The sequence below is a fragment of the Ambystoma mexicanum genome, chromosome 9, assembly GCF_040938575.1.
Source record: "Ambystoma mexicanum isolate Mex_15411 chromosome 9, UKY_AmexF1_1, whole genome shotgun sequence".
NCBI lineage: Eukaryota > Metazoa > Chordata > Amphibia > Caudata > Ambystomatidae > Ambystoma > Ambystoma mexicanum.
The window spans coordinates 290,936,428-290,961,481 of record NC_090931.1 but is presented as its reverse complement, the minus strand read 5'-3'; the positions used below and the strand labels follow the sequence as shown (position 1 = coordinate 290,961,481).

General features: G+C 45.5%; 1 protein-coding gene across 1 annotated transcript in view; it reads right to left on the bottom strand.

Moving 5' to 3' along the window:
* The window catches only part of DDX52 (DExD-box helicase 52), a 376,512-nt gene extending 355,130 nt beyond the window's left edge, over positions 1-21,382 (bottom strand). Inside the window, exon 1 of the mRNA XM_069614668.1 lies at positions 21,224-21,382. Coding sequence (XP_069470769.1) covers positions 21,224-21,310 — 87 coding nt within the window. The 5' untranslated portion in view covers positions 21,311-21,382. The remainder of the gene's footprint in view (positions 1-21,223) is intronic.
* Positions 21,383-25,054: the final 3,672 nt, after the last annotated feature.

Sequence of the window (25,054 nt, the reverse complement as noted above, 5' to 3'; positions counted from 1 at the left end):
TTTCAACAAACAGAAAAGTTCCCAGTCCCTCTGGTAATAAAAAGGGATGCAAAATAATATTCCAAAATGCAAGATTCCAATGCTAGGATTGTGCTCCTTTCCCCTATACTACTACTTTTCTTATGTCACTGAGTAACTCACAAGGGACTGTTTCTTGGCTTCACAGTTCTTTATCTTACCAGCATGGCATGCTCTGCTACCAAGCATAGGATCCCAATGCTAGGGTTGTGTTCCTTTCCCCTAGTCTTCTTATCTTAAGCCCATTCCTTTAGGGCTCCTGAGCACCTTTATCCCTTTTGTCACTGGGCAATTCGCAAGGGAGTAAGTCTTGTGTTCATGCTTCTTACTCCTACCAACTTGGCACAGTTGGCTATCAAGTGTAGGATCACAGTTCTGTCATTCTACCTCCCACTTCTATCAGTTCTAGGATTTTTGACCCTCTTATTCCCAGTCTCTCATATGGGTGCAGGTCCCAGACTCGCAAAGTGGCTAGGTTCACTCTCCTGCCAAGCCAGTCTATTCTCAAGCACCGTCTCTTTCTCTCAGAATTCCAGGCTCTCGTATGCTTTGTCACTTTATATTTTGCTTTCTCATATAGGTGGGAGTCCCAGATTCTCAGTGTAACGTTCTGCCTGCTTGTATTTGTATTTTTTTTTTGTATTTGTTTATTATTTGTATCGCGCACCAAACTCAGGAGTAACTGGGCGCTTGAAAAACTTGGGGTTACAGACATGGATAACGGTAGTCAGAACATATATCAACAACAAAAGGACCCTGGTTACAGATGGGTCAAACAATAGGATGCAGGTATGAAGTGCCACAGGTTGGTAAATGCTATTATGAGGAATGCATTGTATTCAGCCAGTTTTTTGTGTTGGCTTTAAAAGTGAGAAAAGAGGTATTGTGTCTGATGGGTATGGGTAAGGGGTTCCAGCGTTTGGCTGCTTGTACTGGAAAACTGGCTCCACCTGCTGACTTAAGATTGAATCTAGGGACCATCAGCCTGAGGGACTGAGAAGATCTTGTAGAGCGTGTGGGTTGGTGGATGCAGACTTTTTCTGTCAGGTATTTAGGGGCAGTGTTAGTTAGGCATTTGTATGTGATGGCCAGGGTGCGTAGAGTAATTCTTTCTCGGATGGGTAGCCAGTTAGCGTCTTTTCTGCGAGTGGAGATGGGACATTATCTCGGGAGGCTGAGAGCGGCTCTTAATGAATTGTTTTGGAGAACCTGGAGCTTGTTTAGTTTAAGTTCTGAAGAACAGAGTGTGTTGCAGTAGTCGATTTTGGATAGGGCAAGTGCTCTGGCCAGTGTTCGGCAACTAGCTGTGGATAGGTAATCTTTACAGCTGTAGATCAGTTTGTTGGTATATGCCGTGGAGGATGCAATACTATTAACCTCCTTTTTGAGAGAGAGGGTTGAGTCAAAGTAAACCCCGAGCGTTTTTATTTCTTTAGAGACGTTGATTGTATTGCCATCAATAATGAAAGGGGAGTATTTGGGATTGAGTTTATTCAGGCGAGCCCGAGTACCCACAATCATTAACTCGGTCTTATCATTGAGGCAGAGGCCATTGGTGGCCATCCAGGCTTGGATTTCAAGATAGATGTAATTTAGAAATTTGGAATCTTGGTCGTAGCAACCAGTGAGGTGAATGAGGACTTGAGTGTCGTCTGCATAGTTTGTGTAGACAACACCCAAGTTATCCAGGCGGTCGAAGAGGTGCTTTGTGAAGATATTGTAAAGTGTGGGTGATGCACAGGATCCCTGAGGCACACCACACGATATTGGGGTCGGTTCAGCTGAGGCTGAAGGAGAGAAGACTCTGGTGGTCCGGTCAGCTAGGAAAGATTTAATCCAGACGGAGGCGTTGGAAGAGAAAGCTGCAGCTGTAGTGAGGTGCTCGGTTAGGATTTGGTGGTCGACGAGGTCGAAGGCTGCAGAGAGGTCAAGTAGTAAGAGGAGAGCTAGCTTGCCCCTATCCTTCGCCTCATCCATTTGGATCTTTAGATCCAAAAGTGCTGTCGCAGTACCATGTCTGGGTCTGAAGCCAGATTGCCTAAGGCCAAGAAGGTTGTTTTCCTCTAGATGTTTCTGGATTTGCAGATATGCCACCCGGTCTAAGATTTTTAGAAGGAAGGGGACGGTGGTGATGGGCCTATAGTTGGTGGGGACATTAGGGTCAAGGTCAGTTTTTTTTTTTTTTTTAGGAGAGGCATGACCCAGGCTTCCTTGAGGTTAGTAGGAACCTGATTGGAGGAGAATGAGGAGTTTATCCGGGAGGCGATGAAAGGGGCTAAGTCTTTTGCTCCAGCCTTGATAATCTTGGCAGGGCATACGTCACCTTGGCAGTGGGAAGGTGACAGACTTTTTATGACGACTTCTACTTCCTTAGGGGTTACTTGTGAGAAGGAGAAAGGATTGCAGGTGTGGGTGGAGTTCTTTGGGGTAGGGTGGGTGGGCTTGGTTCACTGCTCTGTCAGGCGTGCAACGACTCTTCCTGATTTGTCCCCTTGACATTCACATTCAGGGTCCCAGACCCTCTTGTTCTCAACTTCTTAGAAGGGTGCGGGTCCCAGACTCTCACTGTAGCATTGTGTCTACTTGGTTCATTCCCTGGCCAAGCGTACAACACTTCCTTGTCTGCTCCTTTCATCGCCAGGGTTCCAGACCATATTTGTGATTTCTTATTTGGGTGCCGGTCCCCAGACTCACACTGTAGCATTGTATCTGCTTGGTTCACTCTGCTGACAAGTACACAACCCTTTCTGCTTTTCTTCATGATCCCAGACCCTCTTCTTCCAGCTTCTGGTTTCACCCCATTGCTTCCTCTGGCCTCTAGCACCTCCCCGGCAATCCGCATACCTGTGTCTCCTTTTCGTAGGTACCAGCAGTTCCAGCGCAGCTGCGTATCCTCTCAAGGCTCTGGTAGATTTCGGGTATTCGGTGGGGTCTGCAGAGGCCCCGCAGTGCATTAGTTCTCTCTCACGCTTCGCATTCACTCTGCAGCAACCAGAGTAGTCATTTTGTTGTGGACCACGTTCGATTCTCCTTTTCCTCTGGTTACGGCTTCCTCTGCGGCTCATGGCAGCTGCTCCTGTGCACGGCACCCACTGTTCCTCCTCAGAGGATCACTCTTCCTTCAATACGTTCCAGCTGAGCTTCTTTCCGGCGTGGCAGTGTTGTACTGCTTTGGGTCAATCACCTGTGTTGAGAAGCTAGAACGCTCACTCTGCTTCTCCAGTGATCATTGGACTCCCGGTCATCGTTATCATCACCACCACCTTCACAGTACCACTTTCAAAACCACACACGCTACTTTGTGTTTTTTCAGTTTTGTCATGTATGCTAGGTTGGCTGACGTGACAAAAAACACATTGGCTATAGAGAGAGGGAAGGAGGGTTTAGGGTTGGAGAAGGGGTTGAGTGTATTGAAGCTGGGGTCATACCGCGTTCTCGGACGATGGTCAGCCCCAATTCCATAGAGGGATTCCTTCCCCATGTGATCCTCCCCTGGTGCACCACCATCAGGGGGACTATTGTACTGTGGTAGCACAACCCTGGCCCCATGGGAAAGGTCTGCTCCTGGGGGAGAAGGGACGTCATCCTCAGATTCGTCACACTACACTTTACAATGCCATTTGGAAATGCACAAATACCAGATAGAGGAACATATTCCTTTTGGAGGGCATTTTTTGTATTAAGGTGGACAACAAAAAGCAAATGTTCAATGGTGCCTTTAATTTTGTTTAACTCTGCTGCCTACCCCCTTAGATTGGTTATTTAGTTATGTGCATATACCCAGTCTTCAAGCCTCGGGAGGAGAATTTTACCATACACTTGCTAAACAATCAATGAGCGATATTGTGCGATAGGGAAAATTTCCTGTTCGCCAGGGGCCCAGCTCAGCTTCAGCCACCTGGCCAAAGGACTACTAAAAACAAGGTAAGGGAAAATGCAGCTACAACGCTACTCAAAGGTTGCCATCTTGATTCATGCTGCTGCTGATAATGTCACCCTGCCTTCACTAGTCACATTGAGAAGTAATTCTGTAAGATTTGTCACTGCTGCACTCTCCCACCTTTTTAATCATACCACTGTGAGCCTCTTTGGCAGATTTGTCCACTGCAAGACTTCCTCTCCTCGAACTAAGCCACTGTGAAAGTCTGCTGCTTCCGTTTCTGCTACTGTCAGACTTTGCCTTTTTGGTCTCGATTATTGCGAGTCCCGGTCCCTTTGAGCTCTGCTACTGCGAGACTTGACCACACTGACCTTCCAGCTACTGTGAAGTTCTATAACCATTACACTCCAGATACAAACTCCTGAGTGAGGGAGAACAGACCATCATATTACTCACTGAAACGTGGCTAACACATAATGTCAAGGTAGACTCACACAAATCCTTGCCCAACAACTTCAAACTGAAACAAACCAACAGAGAAGGAAAGAAAGGAGGACGCTGCCTCTCCTTCGCATACAAAGGCCACCTAAAGATGACAACAGCACCACCGATAAACGTCCCAAACTGTGCATCACTCCTTCTCCACCTAATCTTGGAACAGCAAACTAACCTTTCATTCCTACTCCTCTATGTACCACCAACATATGACCCTGCTTTCACTGACAAATTTAAGGAGGCCATCACCAACATCACCATAAAAAATGACCACCTGATCATACAGAAGACATCAACATTTGGTTTTGAAGAAGAAAACACAAACTCTCTTAAAATCACTAAAATCACCAACAACTGGCAGCGGTGCACCTCCAGCAACTGGTGAAGGGAGCACCCACACAGCAGGACACACCCTAGATGTAATCTTTTCCAAAGAAATTTGGTTACAACGGCACCCCCAAAGCAGATCATTTGGAGCAACCACCTCAAAATACCATTTGTGATTCAACCTCAAACACAAATACAAACTAACCCTCATATTACCACCCAATTCTGAAAAGAAACAGGAAATCTATAAACTCTAAGGACCTAAACACCAGACTGGAATCCACAAAACCATTGATCACCATTTTCAACTCAAGCATTGAAGAAAAAACTAAGAAAATTAGAAAATGAATCACTAAAATACTTTGACACTGCACCAGAAAAAACATTCACCGCTTCACAAAAGAAAACAAGAGCAAGAATGTTCACACTACATCAAACGTATCACCAATTCAACTAACACCCAGAAAGAGATGTTCAGCATCATTAACAAGCTAAGAAACCCAACGTCCTGCAACAACACACCCACATCTCTCAAAAATGATGCGCCGACCTGGCAAAGCACTTTCAAAAACAAAATCAGAAGCATCCAGAAAGTCATTAAGAGTAGACTGAAAAACACCACCACTACTAACCAGCCAAAACTGGAACCAACTACAAGGCAAACCGACTTCCTACCCATCTCTGCAGAAAATTTAACAAACCTAGCGAACACAAGCAACAGAGTAGGCTCACTGACAGACCCTTGTTCACCAGACATGTAGAAAACTATTCTTACCCAAAAAAAAAACGGGCCGAATAATTCAAGATATTCAACCACTCACTCACAACAGGAAAACTACCATGAAGCTTCAAATCAAAATGCATCAAACCACTCTTGAAAGACTCCTCAGGAAACACAGTTGCCCTTTTAAACTACTGACCGATATCAAACATCCCATACACTGCAAAACTCCTAAAAAACTATATATCCGAACAAATCCTTGAACACAGAAAACAACCGGATGCTAGACCAGCACAAGTTGACTTCAGACCAATGAGAGGAATGGAAACCGCATTACTGTCCATATTGGATGATCTAAAAACCAACACCAACGTCACCTCTGCACTAATAGTACAAGACCTATCCATAGCCTTCAACACAGAAAACCATGAAACCCTCTTTAAAAGACCCTGAGAAATAGGAATCAGCAACAGTTTTACTACGGCTGAAATACTGCGGAGTCCCAAAAGGGTTATCACAACTACTACGCAGATGGTGTGTGTTTTTTTTTACTCCTTAAACACCCTCATTTACTGATGCTCACCATGATTCACTATAGTAGGTACTAGAAGGAGGCACAATTTGGAAAAGTGTCTTCAGCAAAACGTTCAATATGTTGGTTATTGCTTTCAAATTTATTACTACTATATACAGTTTGAAACCGTTTATTAAAGCATTTTTAAAGAGAATAAACAAAATGTTTTCATTTTTTAATCACGCCACACCAAATATGGGAAATGGCAAGGTTACAGTTTACTCAAGTTAATTTATGAGAAGAGAGCACAATCAATCTTTCTTGGACATTTTCTCAAATGTACTGAAGCCATTAAGTGACAAACATGCCGCACAAAAAACAAACATCACTTGGAAAAGCTCCATCTGATGCAAAGGGAAAATCAATACCAAGAGCTTCAGAAACACAACAAACAGCAGCATCACTTGCTGACCACAGGACAAGAACAACTTTCTGCAGAGCAAATTGAAGCAAGACTTGCTGAAATGAGGAATAGAGCAACATCCTCCCGGGCACATGAGATGCCACTCGATCAGGACACGGGCAACGCCAGGTACCACAGCTAGTAATCTATAAAATCAGCACGAGTGATGAACCAGACCCAACTATGACAAACTGTCTCACAGAAATAAATGAATGGGTGAATTTGGTGGATCTGCATTCTCCTGCATCTCGTCAAAACTCTGGAACTCACTAACGAAATCCAAACTGAAGACCACCAAGCTAAACGGAAAACCCAGTCTGAGAAAAACAGCCATCATAACATCTGAGCCCCACCAAACCAACTTACTGCATACTTGCCCAAAAACACCAAAACAAACATGCACACCTCTCCAAGAGCAGAAAACTGAACCCATCACAAACTACATAAATCGGCAATCTCTCCTAAACCTAACGAACTACAGAAAACCAAACTTAAAGCTCACAAACCACCCCACATAGCCTCATACACAAAACGCCACCAAACCATTACCGACCAAAAATAAACCCAGCACACAGTGACCGTCTTTCCCGAAATGAAGCGAGGCTCACTCCCCAAGAACCGGGAGAACGTTTACCCAAACCTGCTACAAAGTAACAAATGACCTTAGCATATGAAGTAAGTAACTGGCAGTGGAGGGCACATGGAGGTCTTTCTAAAAAAGAAAACTTAAAAAAAAAAATATATATATATATATTACTTTGGCAGAGATACCTTAATAAAGCAGGTGCAAAATACTAGAACTGAACTGGATGTAAGTGGGTGCATGTTGAAGGCTTATTTTGAGGAACATTTTATCTGCAAGGTGGAACAATAATAAAAAATGATTTAAAGTTTACACTGGTTTGCAAGCCCACACACCACTACCTTACAGATGCAAGTTACAACTAAGAAGGCATTCTTAAACAAACCCAATATTCTGTAACAAAGACAGTTTGTAATTTTGTTTTAATAGGTTGAAAGTTCTAGAAGTGTTAAAGTGTTCCATTTTCAAGCGACAAGTTGAAGAAAAGGACTCATTTATGAAAGGCCAGTCAATTTGAGTTCTAGAGCAGTTAGAAGAGCCGCTGATCAGCGAGTGATTAGCTGATGTGGTAGTTCAGGACTGGCCTTATTAGAAAACATCTACACAAAATAAACGCACATCCGTGTGCAGGTCATATCTACTCAGATATCATCACAAAGTAAACCTGTATAGGGAGCAGTCACCTGGATCACAAATAAGTGAAAGAATCTTGGGATTAAACCTTTATACATGGCCTAAAACCTCAATAATGTAACGTCTCAAAATCCGAACAGAAAGGCGCTATATTAGGTGGCCATTTTAAAAGTAGGGCTGCCCAACCAGTGTGCAAGTTAAGGTTCTGGGTCAAATACAGATGGGTGGATTAATTTCCTTCCATTCCCATTTTTGTTTATCCCATTTGCTGTGGTCTCCCCTCTTGTTGCATAGTTTACACCAAGGTTTGATTTACAATTGCATGCCACTTACTTGTTTTATATTTTGTTTGCAGGTGCCTACTTTTTAGAACATGATAACCTAGCTTTACACGATTTAGTCTTTGTTTCAGGTTCAGTGGGTCTATTCATCTGGGGACTAATATAGGCTCTGCCAAGGTGATGATGAGTGTGACACCGACACAGGGGACTGCAGCTGTAATGGACGTGAGGTAGGCCTGTGGATCAGCTTTTGCCTGATTGGAATGGTCTCTGTGCAATCGTCACTCTGCACTGGTCTGCCCTGGTGGTGCCTCAAAACAGCACTGCCGTGAAACTTGCACTGCAGGAAAAGTGGTGCAGCAAAGTGCGAAGCAAAAAAATCACTGAGCAGAAAGAAAATTGAGGAGATTTACTGGTCAGAAAAGAGTGCTGGAAATCTGGCTGCTATCCCCAACAAATTTTGGTTATTCTCCAATGCTGCAACATTCTTCATGTCCCTATTGCTTCCAGTTGTGCAGGCTGCAGCCAATGCGAAATGGCTTCAACTCAGGAGCTATGAGCTGCTGTAGCTAGAAAGTTCAATAGCAAAAGGCCTAAATGCAATAAAAGGAAGAAATTAGGCTACTATGTTTGGAACCTCCAGAATCATTATGTCCTTGACCTTCTAACTGCTATTGAAGGTGGAGTTTTTGTGAAGTTCTAGAGCAGTTGTTGCACCGGAATACCCGATGGAGAGGCTTCAAACGGAACATTGAAAGCAGCTATAAAAGGGAAATGCAGACACTCCACGAAAAATGACAAGTGAAGCTAATTGGGTGCAGTCAAGTAACTGGCTCGACAGCATTTTCACATGGGTGCCCACCAGGCTTTCTGGAGTATTTCGAATGACTGTCCCTGCCTTGGTCCTTATTCTCGTCACTTTCTGCATTGGCAATTTGAGACTTGATACTAACAAACGAAGAGGAACATTTATATTGCCCCTGAGCATTGATAAGGATAATCAAATAAATAAATAAATAAAACAAAAAAAAATAAAGGGTAGTAATGAAGTAATTGGGGAAAATTCAAAGGATATTGATGAGTGGGTCAGAATACAGCCCGAAGAGTTAGAATACTACTAACATTTTTGCATCTCATATCTTAAGGATGAACAGAGGTGTATGTGGGTGGGGGACTCAGACAGTTGGGAAGAAGTTGGGGGTGACATAACGAGATTAGATATGGATTCACAAAAATAAAGTAGCAGAAAGGAAACAGGGTGGGAAAAAGAGTTAGTTATTGATAGATCAATAAAAAGGGGGGAATAATGTGGTACAAATGCAAGTTCAGTGCGATAAACATGTGCAAACTTACCAACTGCTGGACTAGCGCTTTGAACGGGGAGGGGGCTTTCTTGATAGTCACAGTCATTTGAACTAGGCTTTAGAATGCCCAAAATAACCGTGTCTCACGTTTAAAGAAACAGATAGTAAAAATGTGTCACAGGTAGTATACAAGGTATCGCATTAGGCTGAGGCACGGGAAACAGGCCTCAAAGCATGCTTTTTCAGAAACATGTGCTCATTTCATTAATTTGCTTAGAAGACACAGGGGCTGGTAGCACATTGCAAATCCCACAACACCAGGATCGCATGGTAGGAAGCAAACAACGTTTGTCACTTTTTAGGTCATAAACCAGAAATCACGGGTCCCGCTGAATGAACAACCATTTCATAATTCAGCATATTTAATTTACGAAACCTGATCTACTGGTGGTTTTAAAAAGCCCATGGCAGTTTCAAATTGCCCCTGAATGCATTTCTGCCTGGGAAGAAGGTCGGAGAGTTCTTAACGTGCAACATTTACACAGTAACTTGTTCTTGGTTCAAGGCTCCGACAGTGTCGTGGTAGAAGGCTTTCTCATGAGAATAAAGAGGATATGACCAGGACAGATAGTTCCGCTGGTCATCTCAAATCTTTCAATGAATTATCAAACTTTATCTCTTCTACTAATACGCTCTCCTCACATGTCTACACAGTGTATTGCAATTGCTGCCATTCAGAGAAATTTTAAGGCCCGCCTCAGGGCCATGTCAGAGGACAGCAATTGGGGGGATTGCATATTACAAACAGTGGCGACTGAAGCCACAGAGCTTGATATGACAAGTACTCCCAGCAGCTCATCCTCACTAGAAATTCCAAGTGAAATTACCACGACCTACACAGATGCTGAAGGTAATGTAGGCAATGCAGAGAACTACAGCAGTTGCACTAGATCTTATTCAGCGGTTGAGGTTCCGAGTAACATTCGGAAATGTAGTCTACTAAATACACTTGTCTTTAGTTCAACATGCTGTTGAAATAGCTGACTTCATATTGGAAACAAATCTTGATGTCTTAGTAATAACCAAGACTTGGCTTCACGAGGCAGCTCATCATGCTGTGTCCATGGCCACTCCAGGCGGCTACTCCTGCCTCCACACTGATCGTGAGGGAAGCAGAAGAGAGGGAGTCGCCATACTCTTTAAGCAGGAGTTGAATGTGTCTGCCCTTAAGCAGGAGTTGAATGTGTCTGCCCTTCCAAAATGTTATCAATGCAAAGCTATGCTAATAAAATTGAATACAAATTCTGTTAACTCACTTAGTGTTTTGTTATTATACAGACCTAAGTCAACACCGCTTTTTGAAGACCAACTCTTAGCATTCATTGGTGGTGCCTCAAAAGATACAACAGCCCTCATTACCCTTGGGGATTTTAACTTATGGGTGAATAATACTCTGGATCATGAGGCCTTGTCATTGTTACAAACACTCCAATCTGTTGGTTTTCATCAGCATGTTCATGCTACAACACGCTGGTAACATCTGTGGACAAGTGTATATGGTCTGATCACTTCTCCCTCTTCTTCGCGGTTCCCTCCCCTCTCTTTCCAACTAAATCCTTTAAAGTAGTAAGACCCTCAATCCTAACTCGGAATTGTAAAAAAGTCTCCATTGAGGCTTTTGAGTCACAAGTGATACCCTTACTACCATCTATGGAAGAGAACCTTTCCCTTGATGATTGTATATCCTCTTTCAGAGCAGCTATAACCAAGCTTTCGACTCACTGGCCCCATTAAGATCAGTGAAACAGAACAAAGTGGTCAGCTTCAATCAGTGGTTTATTACAGAGGTTCTGTATGCATGGGGCGTGAAACGCCAAGGCTGCACAGAACTGGCGGAAACATCTGTTGAATGCTACAGCGGCAACATATAAACTTGTAGCCAGCGCTTTTAAAGGAAGAAGTGTTTAAAGCCAAAGAAAATAATTTAAATGCAGGAGTAGAAAAGGCTAAATCAAAACCTAAAGAACTGTTTACAGTCCAACAGGAACTTAAGGAACTATGGTTGAGTCATCTATTGTTGTAAACAATGATTGGTGTCAATGTATCCATGAAGGCTTTTTTCAAAAAAACAACATCAACAAGGCATTCTGGATCAGGTTAAGTTGTTACAACCTGCTGAGGTTAATACAATATCTTAATGTAATACTATCAATTCTGATAGTGTTCTCCTTGCATTTAAAGAAGTATTGGAAAATGAGTTAATGGAGACAATACAAAGAATGAAGCCCACATCTTGAAAGGGGGAGATTTTCCCGGCAACGAAAGATTTTGCTAGAATGTTTGTCCCATGGGTTACAAGATTTGTTAATCGCTCTTTTCAAGAGGCTTATACCCCAGAAAGTATCAAAGAGAAATGGGTAACTCCTCTTCTGTAAAAAGAAGAACCTTGATCCAACAGTCCCTGGAAACTATAGACCCATTACAAATTTTACATTCATACTAAAAAAATTTTAACAAAATAGCCTGCACTCAATATCAGAACTATGTGGAACAAAACATTCTGGCTAATGAACAATCTGGTTTTCGTATGAATCATGGCACGGAGACTGCCCTCCTGGGTTTAAAATCAAACATTACAGGAATTATCGAGAAAGGTAGTGCAGCTTTACTTGTATTGTTGGACCTTTCATTGTCTTTTGATTTGATTGACCAAGCACTGCTAGAAACAAAGGCTGGTTAAGGTAGGAAAATGTACCCCCATGGAAACAAGCTGGTTCAAATCCCTTTTGGGACCAAGGACGGCTAATGTGGTGAAGGGTAATGCCCAGTCACAAAGAACACTTCTAACCTGTGGCAGTCCACCGGGATCATACCCGTCACTGTTACTCTTCAATGGGCCTCATTACGACCCAGGCGGTAAGTTACCGCCTGGGTCGTACCTTTACCACCATGGCGTAAACGTAGTTTACGCCATGGTGGTTGGCGGACTTACCGCCCCATTCCGAGGTTGGCGGGGCGGTAAATCCCCAATCCCCATTTACCCTTCCCCATTCCCATTTTTGCCCCATAGGGCATAATGGGAGTGGGGAAGGCGTTAATTACGCCACCGTAAATTACGGTGGCGTAATTAACAACATGGTCCCTTAGCGCCATGGATTTTAACACCTGCTAAAAGCAGGTGTTAAATCCTCCATGGTGCTAAGGGACCTCGGAATCAGGCGGCAAGGGTCGGCGCTGTTTATGCCGCCGTAAACCCCTTACCGCCTGGGTCCTAATGAGGCCCAATGTGTATTCTAAACCTTTTTGTGACCTACTGGCCTCTCTGGGGGTCCAACTAGCAAATTACGCAGACGACAACCATATCGTGTTTAAACTATCTGGGGTCTATAGTAAAGATGTGGACAGAGTGAACAAAGTATTTAAAGCCATACAGCTATGGATGGCTGCTAATTCTCTGGCTCTGAATGACTCAAAAACTGAATTGCTCATTATTGGCAGCCAACAAAAGTGAAAATACCGAGACACTCAGTACAAATCCTTTACAGTTAATGGTAATACCATTACAGTGTCTGATTCAGTTAAACACTAAACTCTTCTTTGATTCACACCTTCAAGAAACGTCTCATACCTTAAATTGTCTTGTTCCTACTACATCAATCTGTTGTGGCAGATTCGCCTTTATCTGTCAGAGGCTATTAGAGCTTTGATTGCAGCAGCTATCAAAACACAAAGCTGGATTATTGCTATAGTCTTTTGGTAGGCACCTCCCAAGCTAACAGAGGTTACAAGCGTCACAGAACGGAGCTGTTCGTGCTGTACGTGGGCTGGGTCGTTAATCCCAGATTTCTGCATACCATAGGAAGTTGCACTGGCTCCCAGTTGAGCAACGAATATAGTTTAAGGGCTCCGTCCTGGTGTTTAAATGTCTCTCAGGCAAAGCCCCCCCCCTCCATCTTTCTTTGAGAGTAAAAAGAACTCCCTTTAGACAGACTCTTCGTTCAAACAACAGTGTGACGCTATACTAACCGTGTGTCGTCCTAAAAAAGATTGGTGGTGCTGACTTTAGCACATGAGCACCTACCATCTGGAACTCATTTCCCCTGGATATCAGGGCATGTGCATCAACGACCCAGTTAAAAAAACTGAAAACGCTTCTTTTTGATAGCGGGATAGATTAAATAAGCACATGATCTCTGTCATAACCCTACAACACCAAGAAAGTTTGCATCACTGTTTTTTGTTCTTTGTTGGCTGTCTCGTGAGCGCCCTGAGGCTTGTAGGCGAGTGGCGCAATAAAGAAAAACATATAGATAGAATTGGCATTATGATGTGGGAATTTGGGGTTGGATTGTGACATCACAAGGGAGAACCAGGGGTGGTGTGGTAAGGTCTGCAGGATCCAATCATAGAAAGCAATGTATGCCCCTCTATAGAAGTTTTGATATGCAATCACCAATCAGCTACTTGTGGGGAGACTTTATGCAGCAAAGTGATTGATGTTAATAAGCTTAAACAATTATAAAGGCTCTTGATTTAGGGACGTGTCTTTGACAGCGCCTTTTCGTGCAGTTATGTTCCACATTCTGTTTGAATATTGCTGTCCCAGCTGCATCTGGGTCTCTGAATAAAATGTACTTCTTGCCTGGCGTACACTCTGATGACTTTTGTAATTTGTTTACTGGCGAGTTCCAAGGCGATCCCCTGAAAACAGCTCTGGCAAGTGCTGTCCTATATGGGGTAAAACCCAGGGTATGGACCGCAACTTCTGTGCTCTTTCGGGTGAAATAGGGATCTTTCCTAGGTTGGTCCTGGATCTGGCACTTTACAGGTGGGGTTCATGACTGAAGATGAATTGGGTTTTCCCTAGACAGACTGTGAATCCCAGCTGCTCCACCACTGGCATATCTTTGCAGTGTCCTGCTCGGTATTCGGCATGGATGGAGAATGTATAAACTAATCATCTAGGTCTGGATGACCCGGAATACCTTCTTTAAGTAGAAATACTCATACTGGTGGCAGCACCACAGGGGGGAAAGCTTGCAGTGCCGTCTTCAGGCCAAAGGAAGGACACAGAAAACTCTATAGCACAGTGGTTAAGCATTGGACTTTGAGATCAGCGAAAGAGTTCTACGCCCACGTAGGGCTGCACCTTGAAATCGTGTATCCCACTTCTTTGGATTCCTTTAACCATGGGGGGGGAAACATTTTAGATTGGTCTCAGCACTAGAGCATATTTAGGAGTTAAGGTTGTTAACTCAATGAATAGCGGATTTGAATGCTATTTGTTCCTGGGATGGGCCTCAGTTGTCCAGGACACAGGCTGCAGCCTAAGGAGTTAGACATTGTTACTAAATCTATATTATGTATGTAGGTGGCATGTTTGAATAACGGCACGGCTGATTCTGCTCATCAACATTGTTGCCACAAATATGCCCAATATTTGTTTGGGGTAAGAGTTCGTCTTAGACCTTCAGGGCAACTAGACCCATTGAAGTCAAGGAGGTGTAAACTCATGACAGTAAAGCATAGAATTATTAACTCTGGTTTTGTGTGAAAGGACTGTATGCATCTTCATGTGCCTCCGTTTCAAGTTATTTACCAAATACTGCAAGTTCTTACAAGAAAGCAAGTCAGCAGTATCATGTACATTGAATATGAAAAACCAAACATGTTAACTGCTTGTTTTGAGTTGGTTTTCCAGTTCCTGGACACATGTATGAAGGCAATCTTCACCCTGCCATTCCAAATAGGAGATGTTTGCGGAGATAATACTAATCACTTTTGTGATTACAATGTTTCATTAAGTTAAGACCGTTTACAATGGTAATAACCAATTGAAGATTTTCTTGGATTTCATGTCAAACAATTTAAGGTGGTATTCTTTTTGTGAGCCAAGTCCAACTTTCTTACAACCCTGCAACGCAAGCCACTAAATGAAGGTCTAGTTCATAAAAACAATTAGATGCGACACCACAGCACAAATGGTTAGCTGTCAATAGTCTACCGAGCACGGAGATATGTTCTGCCTTGGCCAGATGCTACTTTTTGCAAACAAAATGTATAGTGCTACTTTATACATCATGTTTCTGAGCAGATCTTTCAGTTGTACAATTATTAACAATAATATACCTGCAAAACGTTCCTGGTAAAGGGTTACTTTTTTCCACTTTAACAAGAACAAATAATTATTTTGTAATTGGACCAATCAGAATCACAATATCAAGCATGAGTAGTGACACTATACCTGGTGTCACTTTTCACATGACACTAGTCTTCATTTGGTCAGGCCTGCGGTCAAGCCGTCTATCTTCAACTATGAAAGAAGATGCATTATATTTAGCCCAGACACTACACAATATGGGTCTATATTGCTGACTTGACTTTTTAAATACCCTTGCTGTTTCTATAGTTTGATATTAATTAATCTTACAATTCAGACCTTGGGGCTTTTTAGACTGCAGTAGATAACTGCAGTCCTTCCATTTGTGAATGGTACCTATACAGGTTTCCTCCTATAAAACAGCCTTTTTGAGTATCCTAACTTCCAGGTAGGGCTACCTCGCTGTTAACCACATGGTTCTCCACGTATTCCTTTCATTTTTCCTGCCTCCAGGTATTCACACCTGGCTGGTCCATTATGTGCTAGGCCAAAGTTGGCCTATTTTGCACATAGATGGTAATGTCAGCAATAGGCTATTCGGATCATCATTCTGTAAATTGCGTTTGTCCACTTTCCGCAGAGGCTACGCTTTTGTTAATTTCAGTCAGCTGGCCAAAGCCCTTACCTGGTTGGCAACAGTGTTTGCTGCAAACCCTAAAAGGTACACTTGATTTACATCTCATCTTGCATAGTTGACTCATTCTGCTTTCTATTCCTTTCAATAACAGGTGGAATTTTGAGAATTCACAGATGATGTAGCTAAGAGCGAAATTGGTGCAACTGACTGAACGCCAGTACAAAAAAAAAGCAATATATATTTTTTACAAATATTGCAATAAGCAATATTAAACCAAAATTAATGTTGAGAGGTATTCTCCAATTACATTATATAAAGATGTTCTCTATCATGTGCATCATTTCAGTACAGCAAATGCAGTGTCCGTTTCTACTTATAGCCTATGTGACTTCTTCATAAAACTCTCAGTTTCATCATCTGATCAATGATCTGTTAAAAGTCAGTATGTCTTAAGCATTTGGTAGTTGTAATAGGTGGTGGTGCACATTATACTAACTTGCAGTGCCAGGTTTCCAATAAATATTGTTTTAATTAAAAAAAAATTGTCTCATCACGTACAGGATCTTTCTGTGACCTTATTGAATAGACATCGGTTGCGTTAGGTCTCTTGCTCAAAGCTTAATGAATTTTGTGAAATAATGCCATTGATCCAAATCCCCATTCGCTTAAATAAACTGTGATCTTGTTCAAATATTTGTCTTGATCTACTTCCTTTTCTGATAAAAAAAAGTACTGCTTATAAACAAAGGAGGGCAGGCATATGAAATACTATATCAAATAACAGACAAAGTCAAGGAGAGGAAATTTAGCAGTCAAGTGCAAAGTTGTTGATTCTGCAAACAGAAGAGACAGGTCCTAATGTGGAATTCCCTTCTTGACCAAAATGATGTCGTCTTTGGCAAATCATTGTATCACTATCAGTTAGCTACCAAATGCTTTTGCCTTTCCTAAATATTTTTTTTTTTTTTTTAAAACATAGTCTTCAATGCACATTGACATTTTAAATGTGTTAGAGGGAGCTGCAAGAGGGCAAGGTTAGACACATGCAGAATTAGCCCAGCCATCAAAACTAGTGTTAGCTAGGCAGTCTGTCATTTGCCAGTGCGACTGCCCTTGTGCTAGGCGTGTGCTCCTTGCTATCCTGGAAGAGAGCAGAAGATAGGTTTCCCACACTGTGTGACATTTCCTGACAAACCAGGTTTGGGCACATTGTATGCATTCGCTCAGAGTTCTTCTCAAAATTCAGAATGTCTAGAAATTATTTTTCTTTTTTCTAGAGTTAAACTGTCATTCAGGACTTATCCGCCTTGTCTAGCCAGACCTTGTTGGTTGTCACTGTTTATATTTAACTTCAGACATGTTCTCTGGGCTGCTATCTTCCCGGTTTCCCATTTGGTAGAAAACGTGGCTATGGAAATAAGTAAACGTAGTGTATACGTTATTTTATTCGCACTGTATTGTCAGTAGTTTTACCTCATTGCCTTAGTGTAATAACTTGAACGCTGATGGACACCCTAGCCAGTAGGTAAGTTATTAAGTAGATTTATTGTAGTTCAATTGCCAGGAACAAACATTGGCATGTCCTTTCCAAGTCAGCATACTTCCAACTGCCAAGCATAGAATCCCCTTCAGACAACAACACACCAACACTCCACTCACACTGACCTCACCACATTCCATGAACATTGATGTCATCACTGTAGGTGTCCTGTAACAGCTGTGGGGCCATTAGCGGCACACGTGTCGGTGTGCTGGGTCTCCAAGTAGTAATTTGTTTTGCCCCATCCAGCGAATCCCCAGCGTTTCTGCGCTGTCAGCCCCCGGCTCTAGGCAGCGTACCAAGGGACACCTTACCAATGCACAGAGAGGAGGCGGTCTTGGCGTGTGAGCTGTCCTGCAGTAAGTGTGCCTTCTGGGCGGTTTAGGAGCGCCGCGACTTGAGGATGTTTGAGCGTCCCTGCAGGCTATGGAGGTGCATAAGGGATGCGAGCGCTGCGGTGCCTGCGATGGCAATGGTGACGTAGCATGTCACCTAGAGGAACTCCATTGTGAACGTTGCGTGCGCGCATGTCGGGGGAGTCTCCAATGCGTAGATGTTCATGAGGGTGTGACGGAACGCGTTGATGTTATCGCGTTTCCTGTCTTGCGGCGTGCGTTCCAGCGTGTGCTGTTGGAACGCAAAGAATGTTCGCGTTGTTTTTCCTGTTGCGAACGCAGTGTGCGCGCCGAGCCGGTGTCTCTGGACGGAGGAGAGCGGCCGCGGGGGCCCTCCAAAAGACTTGACAGACTAATCGAATGCGAGCGGTTCAGGAGGAACGTCTGGGGTGACATGGACATCTGCAGGTGCGCGTCAGTGGGGCGCAGATGGTACCATGTAAGGGACTTTGACTTCAACACTGATTTGCATATTCTGGACGCCCTCATGTTCTGCGTTGGGCGTAAGGATCCGTGTCGGTGAAACGTGGTGAGGAGAATGTGTTACACTTGTACTACGGGTCCATCAGGGAAGGTACAGCGCAGGAGTTGCCTGTGCCCTGTGTCTGAATGTGTGGTTCTGTGCGAATTTGGAAGCAGTGGAGTTTTGAGTCACTGCGGTCCGTTGCGAGGAAGAGGACCTTCCGGTTCACGGAGAACGCTGTGCACTAGTGAGATTCGTATGTTAGTGTGTCGGCTGTATTGTTGTGTGTGTGCGAATATGGGCCCGTGTGAGTGAGTGGGCGGATTTGGAAGCAGTGGAGTTTTGAGTCACTGCGGTCCGTTGCGAGGAAGAGGACCTTCCGGTTCACGGACAACGCTGTGCACTAGTGAGATTTGTATGTTAGTGTGCCGGCTGTATTGTTGTGTGGTGTGTGTGTGCGAATATGGGCCCGTGTGAGTGAGTGGATGCGCGCGCTGAATGTTCTATTTTTGTATGTGTCTGGAGTTGCGTTTGTTACGTTATTTGATATTTAATTGCGATTGCTGTGTCGAGCAACCAGCAAATTGGACACTATGGCAGGTGCTCCTTGCATCCCAACACACTGACCTCTGCGCCGCTCAGCTCACCAAGGCAGCAACAGGCCAAAAGGAACAATAATGGCCTTAGAGCTGGGGCACACGACCAACACCGCACACCAACTTGTGTGCCGACCCAGCTCTTCCATTCAGCACCACCCGGCCTGCTGAAGAGTCACACGCAGCCCAATTAAACAACCTTGGGGTCCTACCTGCTGACAACTTGGCACTGGACAAGAAATCACTGGAGGGCAATGTTTCCTGGATCCAGAATGTCCCCTCCTCGAAAGGATCCCATCTTCGTCGCCAGTGTAATAACTTGAAAGCTGATGGACACCCGAGCCAGCAGGTAAGTTATTAAGTAGATTTATTGTAGTTCAATTGCCAGGAACAAACATTGGCATGTCCTTTCCAAGTCAGCATACTTCCAACTGCCAAGCATAGAATCCCCTTCAGACAACACACCAACACTCCACTCACACTGACCTCACCACATTCCATGAACAGTGATGTCATAACCTCAGCTACTACAACACTTAGCTGGGTCCTTAAAGGCTGGGGCTGCTTCTGTTCTATACCTTGCAGTTAGAGGAGGCTGCCAAAGGCAGTGACTTCGTTGGAGTTCCAGGCAGTGATTGTGGATTTTTGAGCTCTTGGCTGTTTCCCAAACTACTCAAGGCACAACTGACATTTTCAGGAGATATTTGCTCACAGTTTGTAAGCTGCTGTTTATCTTCTGATAAATGATATGGTATTCACAGCACACATGCCAAAAGCAAGTCCTGCCTGTGCTTGTTTTGGTTACATCTCTTCTGGAAATATTCTGGCTTGGTACATCCTGATAGAATAGGGCTGTGAAGTGGAAGTCTTTGAACTGATGTAGATTATCAGTTAGTAATTGGGCCCCCCGCCTTTCCCACCTACAAACGAATCAAATTGTATTGACTAGTGATGCCCCATTTCTGTCAACAAAACTGCCACTGCAGGGCCCGCCTGGTATCAATGTCACATACAAAATGCATTGCATGACAACCAATGACACGTCTTGGAGGCACATTACACAATTGCAAACCCTGATCACCACATGAAACAAGACATATCCTGGAGTACCTTTAAATAATAATTATCAGTCTAAAAGTATGCAACAACACAAAAAACGGACAGCTAAGAACACCCATGTACCAACTGCAGTCTAAGCTCTTCCACCAAAGTACATTCCAGAGCTCTTCTTTACCGTGTGTGATAAGGGCACACAATCCTGGTTGTTTACCCCCTTTGGATTCTGGGACTTGATGTTTTTTTTTCTCCCCTTTTGAAATGTAGAAAACTACAAGTCCTAGATTTCATAGAATAACAGGTCTGGGTGGCCTTATCACGCATAGCTACGGGAAACTTGAGAGCTCTGACATTCATGAGTCCAGGGGCTTTGCAAGGCTCTTCTGTTTAAAGGGGGGCCCGAGCGTCAGTGGAGTTCCCGAACAGCTGCCCCACATTGCCATTCTTCATCACATCAAATGGCAAAATACTTCTTTAATTTAGGACAGGAAATGTGCCCTTTGTGGCACGCACGCTACAGACTGCCTTTGCTGGAAGCTTCGGGACGTCACCTTCCTTAGAGTTTGCAGTATCTAGCAGCATTCGTATCACCTAGTTCGGTTGCCCTTTCACTCCGGTTACGACTGCATTAGTATCTTGCAAACAGCTATTAACAGTTTTCAATGGACATTTAGTGTTTCAGCTCCCTGCTGGCTGGTTGACCCGTTGTAATCTGCACTCCTTTATCAATCACCTCGTTATGATGTGTTGGTCCTGAAGGTGCCCCAGTCTATGCAGTTCTCCTAGCTGTGAGCAAGGGGTCCCCCACAAACATTTTGAAATGTACCTCCACACACAAGCCCAAACACATTTTCAGCCTATCATGCAAGAGTCACAATGCAGTTCCCTGTACCACAAAAATGATGTGCAGAATAATTCCACACTCTCTTATTACTCACATGCACAATTACCTTTACACATGCATCTTAAATTCAACACAACCAATCGTGCCAGCACTGCTCAGCAGCCTGGACATGTCCCAAGTCATTCGGGAACTGCTCACCAAGCCCTCATTTTTTATTAGCATTCTGCGACCGGTAATAGGAAAAGCTAAACTATAAGTACCCGAATTCAAAGAGAAATAAACAGGTCATGATGATGTAGGAGACAACACATGTAGGTGATGGCCCACCCATACCACTTGTAAATAAACTCCACGCCGCCAGTTTTCACTATACCTTAAAGCGCTCCGCGTCTGCGCTGAATCGCCGGACATCGAACTTAGCACCGGTTCCAAGCTTTCTGAACAGGTCGAAGGCGTCCATACTGTCTAACTCACATGCCGAGTGAAGTCGCGAGTGACACAAAAGAAGGACTGCGATGACTACAGTGAGCAGTTTACCGACGATGTGTTTCCCGATCATGGAGACTAAAAACGGACACGATCCATGTAAGTCTCAGAGTTCTAATGAATCACTAGAGGGCTAACATTCCACCAGAAAGGCAGCACTGGTCGCCATGCTGGTGGATAAAACAACATCCTTCACTTTCATGTGCAACCAGCAGGATTTTCAACATCGTTTGACCCTCCTTTGTGTATTTTTGAATGTTAAGGGTAAGGAGGAGGAGTAAGGGGGGGGGGGGGCTGTGACAAACAAGATTTCATTTTACAGGTCAGCTGTTTATTTATTTGTAATGCACCAGACCCAGGTGTTGGGGGTTTGTCCAGACCCCCCATGCAATGCCCGTAAGCCCCCAACCTCGCAAGGACCACACCACACACGTCCTTGCTGTTCAGGCTTCCCGGTCGCTCTGCCCGCTTCTGGGAACGCCCCCTTTATTTATGCTGCACGCGGTGGCGTCACGCCGCAGCGTGCGCGTACCTGTAAAAGGGGCAGCGCCACACTCCTCCTTTTTCAGGAGGACACACAAAATACTATAATAATACCCACTGCAAACCACACAAAATTATTAACACAACCGATCAATACAGTTTCCCCCCTGGCCCCTTTATTATCAACTACCCGGGTCCCCTTACTCAACACTCCCTGGACTCAGGTTGATCCGACAATTGTCCCAGCACGTAATCGCTGAGGTAAGCGGGTTTCCCTTGCCCAGCCCTCTGGGGGTACCTCCCGCTTACCTCCGGCACAGGTAGTCTTTCCGACGACGCCCCCGGACAAGGGATTCTGGAGTGCTGGGAGGGCCTCTTCCATCGTCCGGTATCGCCACCAAGTCAGGTTCCAGAGGTGGTTCAGTTCTGGGATCCCCCAGCTTGTTAAAGAAGCTGACATTCCTGGTGATGGCAGACCTTCCGTCAGAGGCAGTTACCATGGACCCCTTGATGGCCACAACGTCCAACGGCTCCGGCTCATATGGGAGGGAGAGTTTCCCGTGGGGGTGTCGATTGCGAATGAGCACTTCGTCCCCGGGCTCCAGCCGCTGCGGGCGAATCCCCCTTCGCAAGTTCTCTTGCTCGATCCTCACCCGCCGGTCCGCCTCGACCTGTTGGTTGTCAATCACCCCTGGCTCCTTCTCCCCAACCTCGGGAAGCAGACCCCGCGGGCAGCACCTGAACAACGCCTCCGCCGGAGACACGCCGGTGGAAGCATGCGGGGTGGTGCGGTACACCCGCAGAAACTGATAAAGAGGTCTCTGGAGGGACTGTCCCTGTCCTTGGGCGATCCTGAAGGTCTTGTTGAGTGTCCGCATTAGCCTTTCCGCGTCTCCATTCACCCTGGGCCACAACGGGGTTATCTTCCGGTGTCACACTCCGCAGCTCTCCATCAGCTCCGAGAACCTTTCACTCTGGAAGGGCACCCCGTTATCGGAGCACAGCGTGTGGGGGAACCCGTGGGCCGCAAACATTTTCTCCACGCCCACAACCACATGTTCGAACGCCACAGACTCCACAAACTCCACCTCTGGATATCTCGAGTACTCGTCGACCATTACCAGGAAGTGGGTGCCCATGGTCGTCGATCCAAAGTCCGCATGGACCACTCCCCAAGGTTGCGTGCCCCGGGGCATCGCCTCAATGGCAGCTTCCCTCTGTAATGGGGATGCCACTTGACACCACACACAGGCCACTACGAAGTCGTCGACCTTCCGCTCGAGTTCCGGGAACCAAACCTTCAGTCGCAGCCTGGCCTTGGTCTTCGCAGCGCCCTGGTGTCCATGGTGAGCTAGACTGATCACGTCCTTCACCTTCGACTGTGGGACTACTATCCGGTCACCTCGGTGCAGCTGGCCGACGCCGAGAATGACAGTTCCTCCCTGACCTTCCACAGCTGCTCCAGTCCGGTCTTGGCTTCCTGAGTCCGCCCTGCCAAAGATTCTAGCACTGACTTCCACGACCCCTGTTGCATGGAATGCTTTAGGATTCGAAAGCATTCATCTTCGGCAGCTGCCGCTTCTAGCTCCGCCAGGGGCATGGCGTTGGGAGTGGCCGCCTCCACTACCATTCGGATATGATCATCAGCCTCCTCCGAACAGGTGTCATGTTCTACTCCCCCACGAACTCCCGGGTGCCGGCAGACATAGCCCGCTGCGTTGTTGGCCCCAGGTCTGTACACCAAGGTGACTCCATACTCCAGAAGAGCGAGCATCCACCTCTCGATCCTCGCCGGTGGCTCCGATGATGACCCTGCCAGAAAAGGGAGCAGGGGCTTATGGTCAGTCACGACCATCACCGGCCGTCCCAGGACATAGAGCCGGAAGTGCCTGCAGCCCCAGAGAACCGCCAGTGCCTCGCGCTCAATCTGTGAATACGTTTGCTCAGTCTCGGACAGCGCCTTGCTGGCGTATGCCACTGGCCGGACACCCCTGTCACGATCTATCTGAGTCAGTACAGCGCCCAGGCCAAACGACTGGCATCCACGATGATCTCCGATGGCAATGCAGGATCGAAAAACGCCATCGTGTCCTCAGCTGCCAGCGCACCCTAGATGTCCTCGAATGCCGCCTGTTCAAGTGGGCCCCAGTGCCAGGTGGATTCCTTCTTTGTTAGTGCCCTCAGAGGTTCAGACCTTGAGGCAAGGATTTGAATGAACCGCCCACAGTAAGTGACCATACCGAGGAAGCTCCTGACATCCGACACTGACTCGGGCGGCTGCGCCTTCTTGATGTCCTGAACCTTCTTGGGGTCCGGCGATACCCCTCCGTCTTTGAATACGAATCCGAAGAACTCAATGGAGGGGCACAGGAATTTGCACTTGTCCCTGTGAAGGGTTTGTCCAAGTGACTGCAGTCTCTCGAACATCCTTGCCAGCTTCCACAGATGATCCACCTCAGTCTTTGCAAACACAAAGATATCATCACTGATGTTTAGTTCGCCCTCCAGATCTCCGAGGGCGCCTCTGATTATATTCTGAAAGACTTCCGCTGCTGAAGACACTCCGAAGCTTAGTCTTTTGTAGTGGAATAGTCCCCGGTGGGTGGTGAAGGAGGTGATGTACCTCGATTCAGGATGGAGGACCACCTGATGGTAGCCCGCCCGGAGGTCCAGCTTGGAAAAGAAGCAAGCCCCCTGCACTTCCGCAATAATGTCATCGATAGTAGGGGTAAGATGCCTCTCCCTCTTAATGGCCTTGTTCGGCAGCCTGATATCTACACAGATGCTGACAGAGTCAGGTTGCTTGGGCTTCTTAGCCATGACAATCGAGGACACCCAGGGGGTTGGGCCCTCTACTTTCTCAATGATGTCGAGGTCCACCAGGTTGTCCAGTTCCTTGTCCACCTGTTCACGGAGATGGAACGGCACCATGCGGTGTTTCAGGGTGATGGGCTGCACAGAGTCATCAATATGCAACCTCACGGGGTGGCCAGTCATCCGCCCAATCCCGTTGAAGAGAGCGGCATACTTCTCGAGCAGGTCGTTAATGTCCTCGAGGTATACCGAGTATGAGAAGCTAACAATTCCAAGAGCCTCAGCGGCAGCACATCTCAGCAGAGTCTTGTTGCTTACTGGCGTCACGTAAAATCGGGCTTTGATCTGCGAGCACTTGTGCTCCACCTTCGCCACAAAGGCCCCATCCAGTGGGATCGGTTCCAGTCCCCCAAACGCAAAT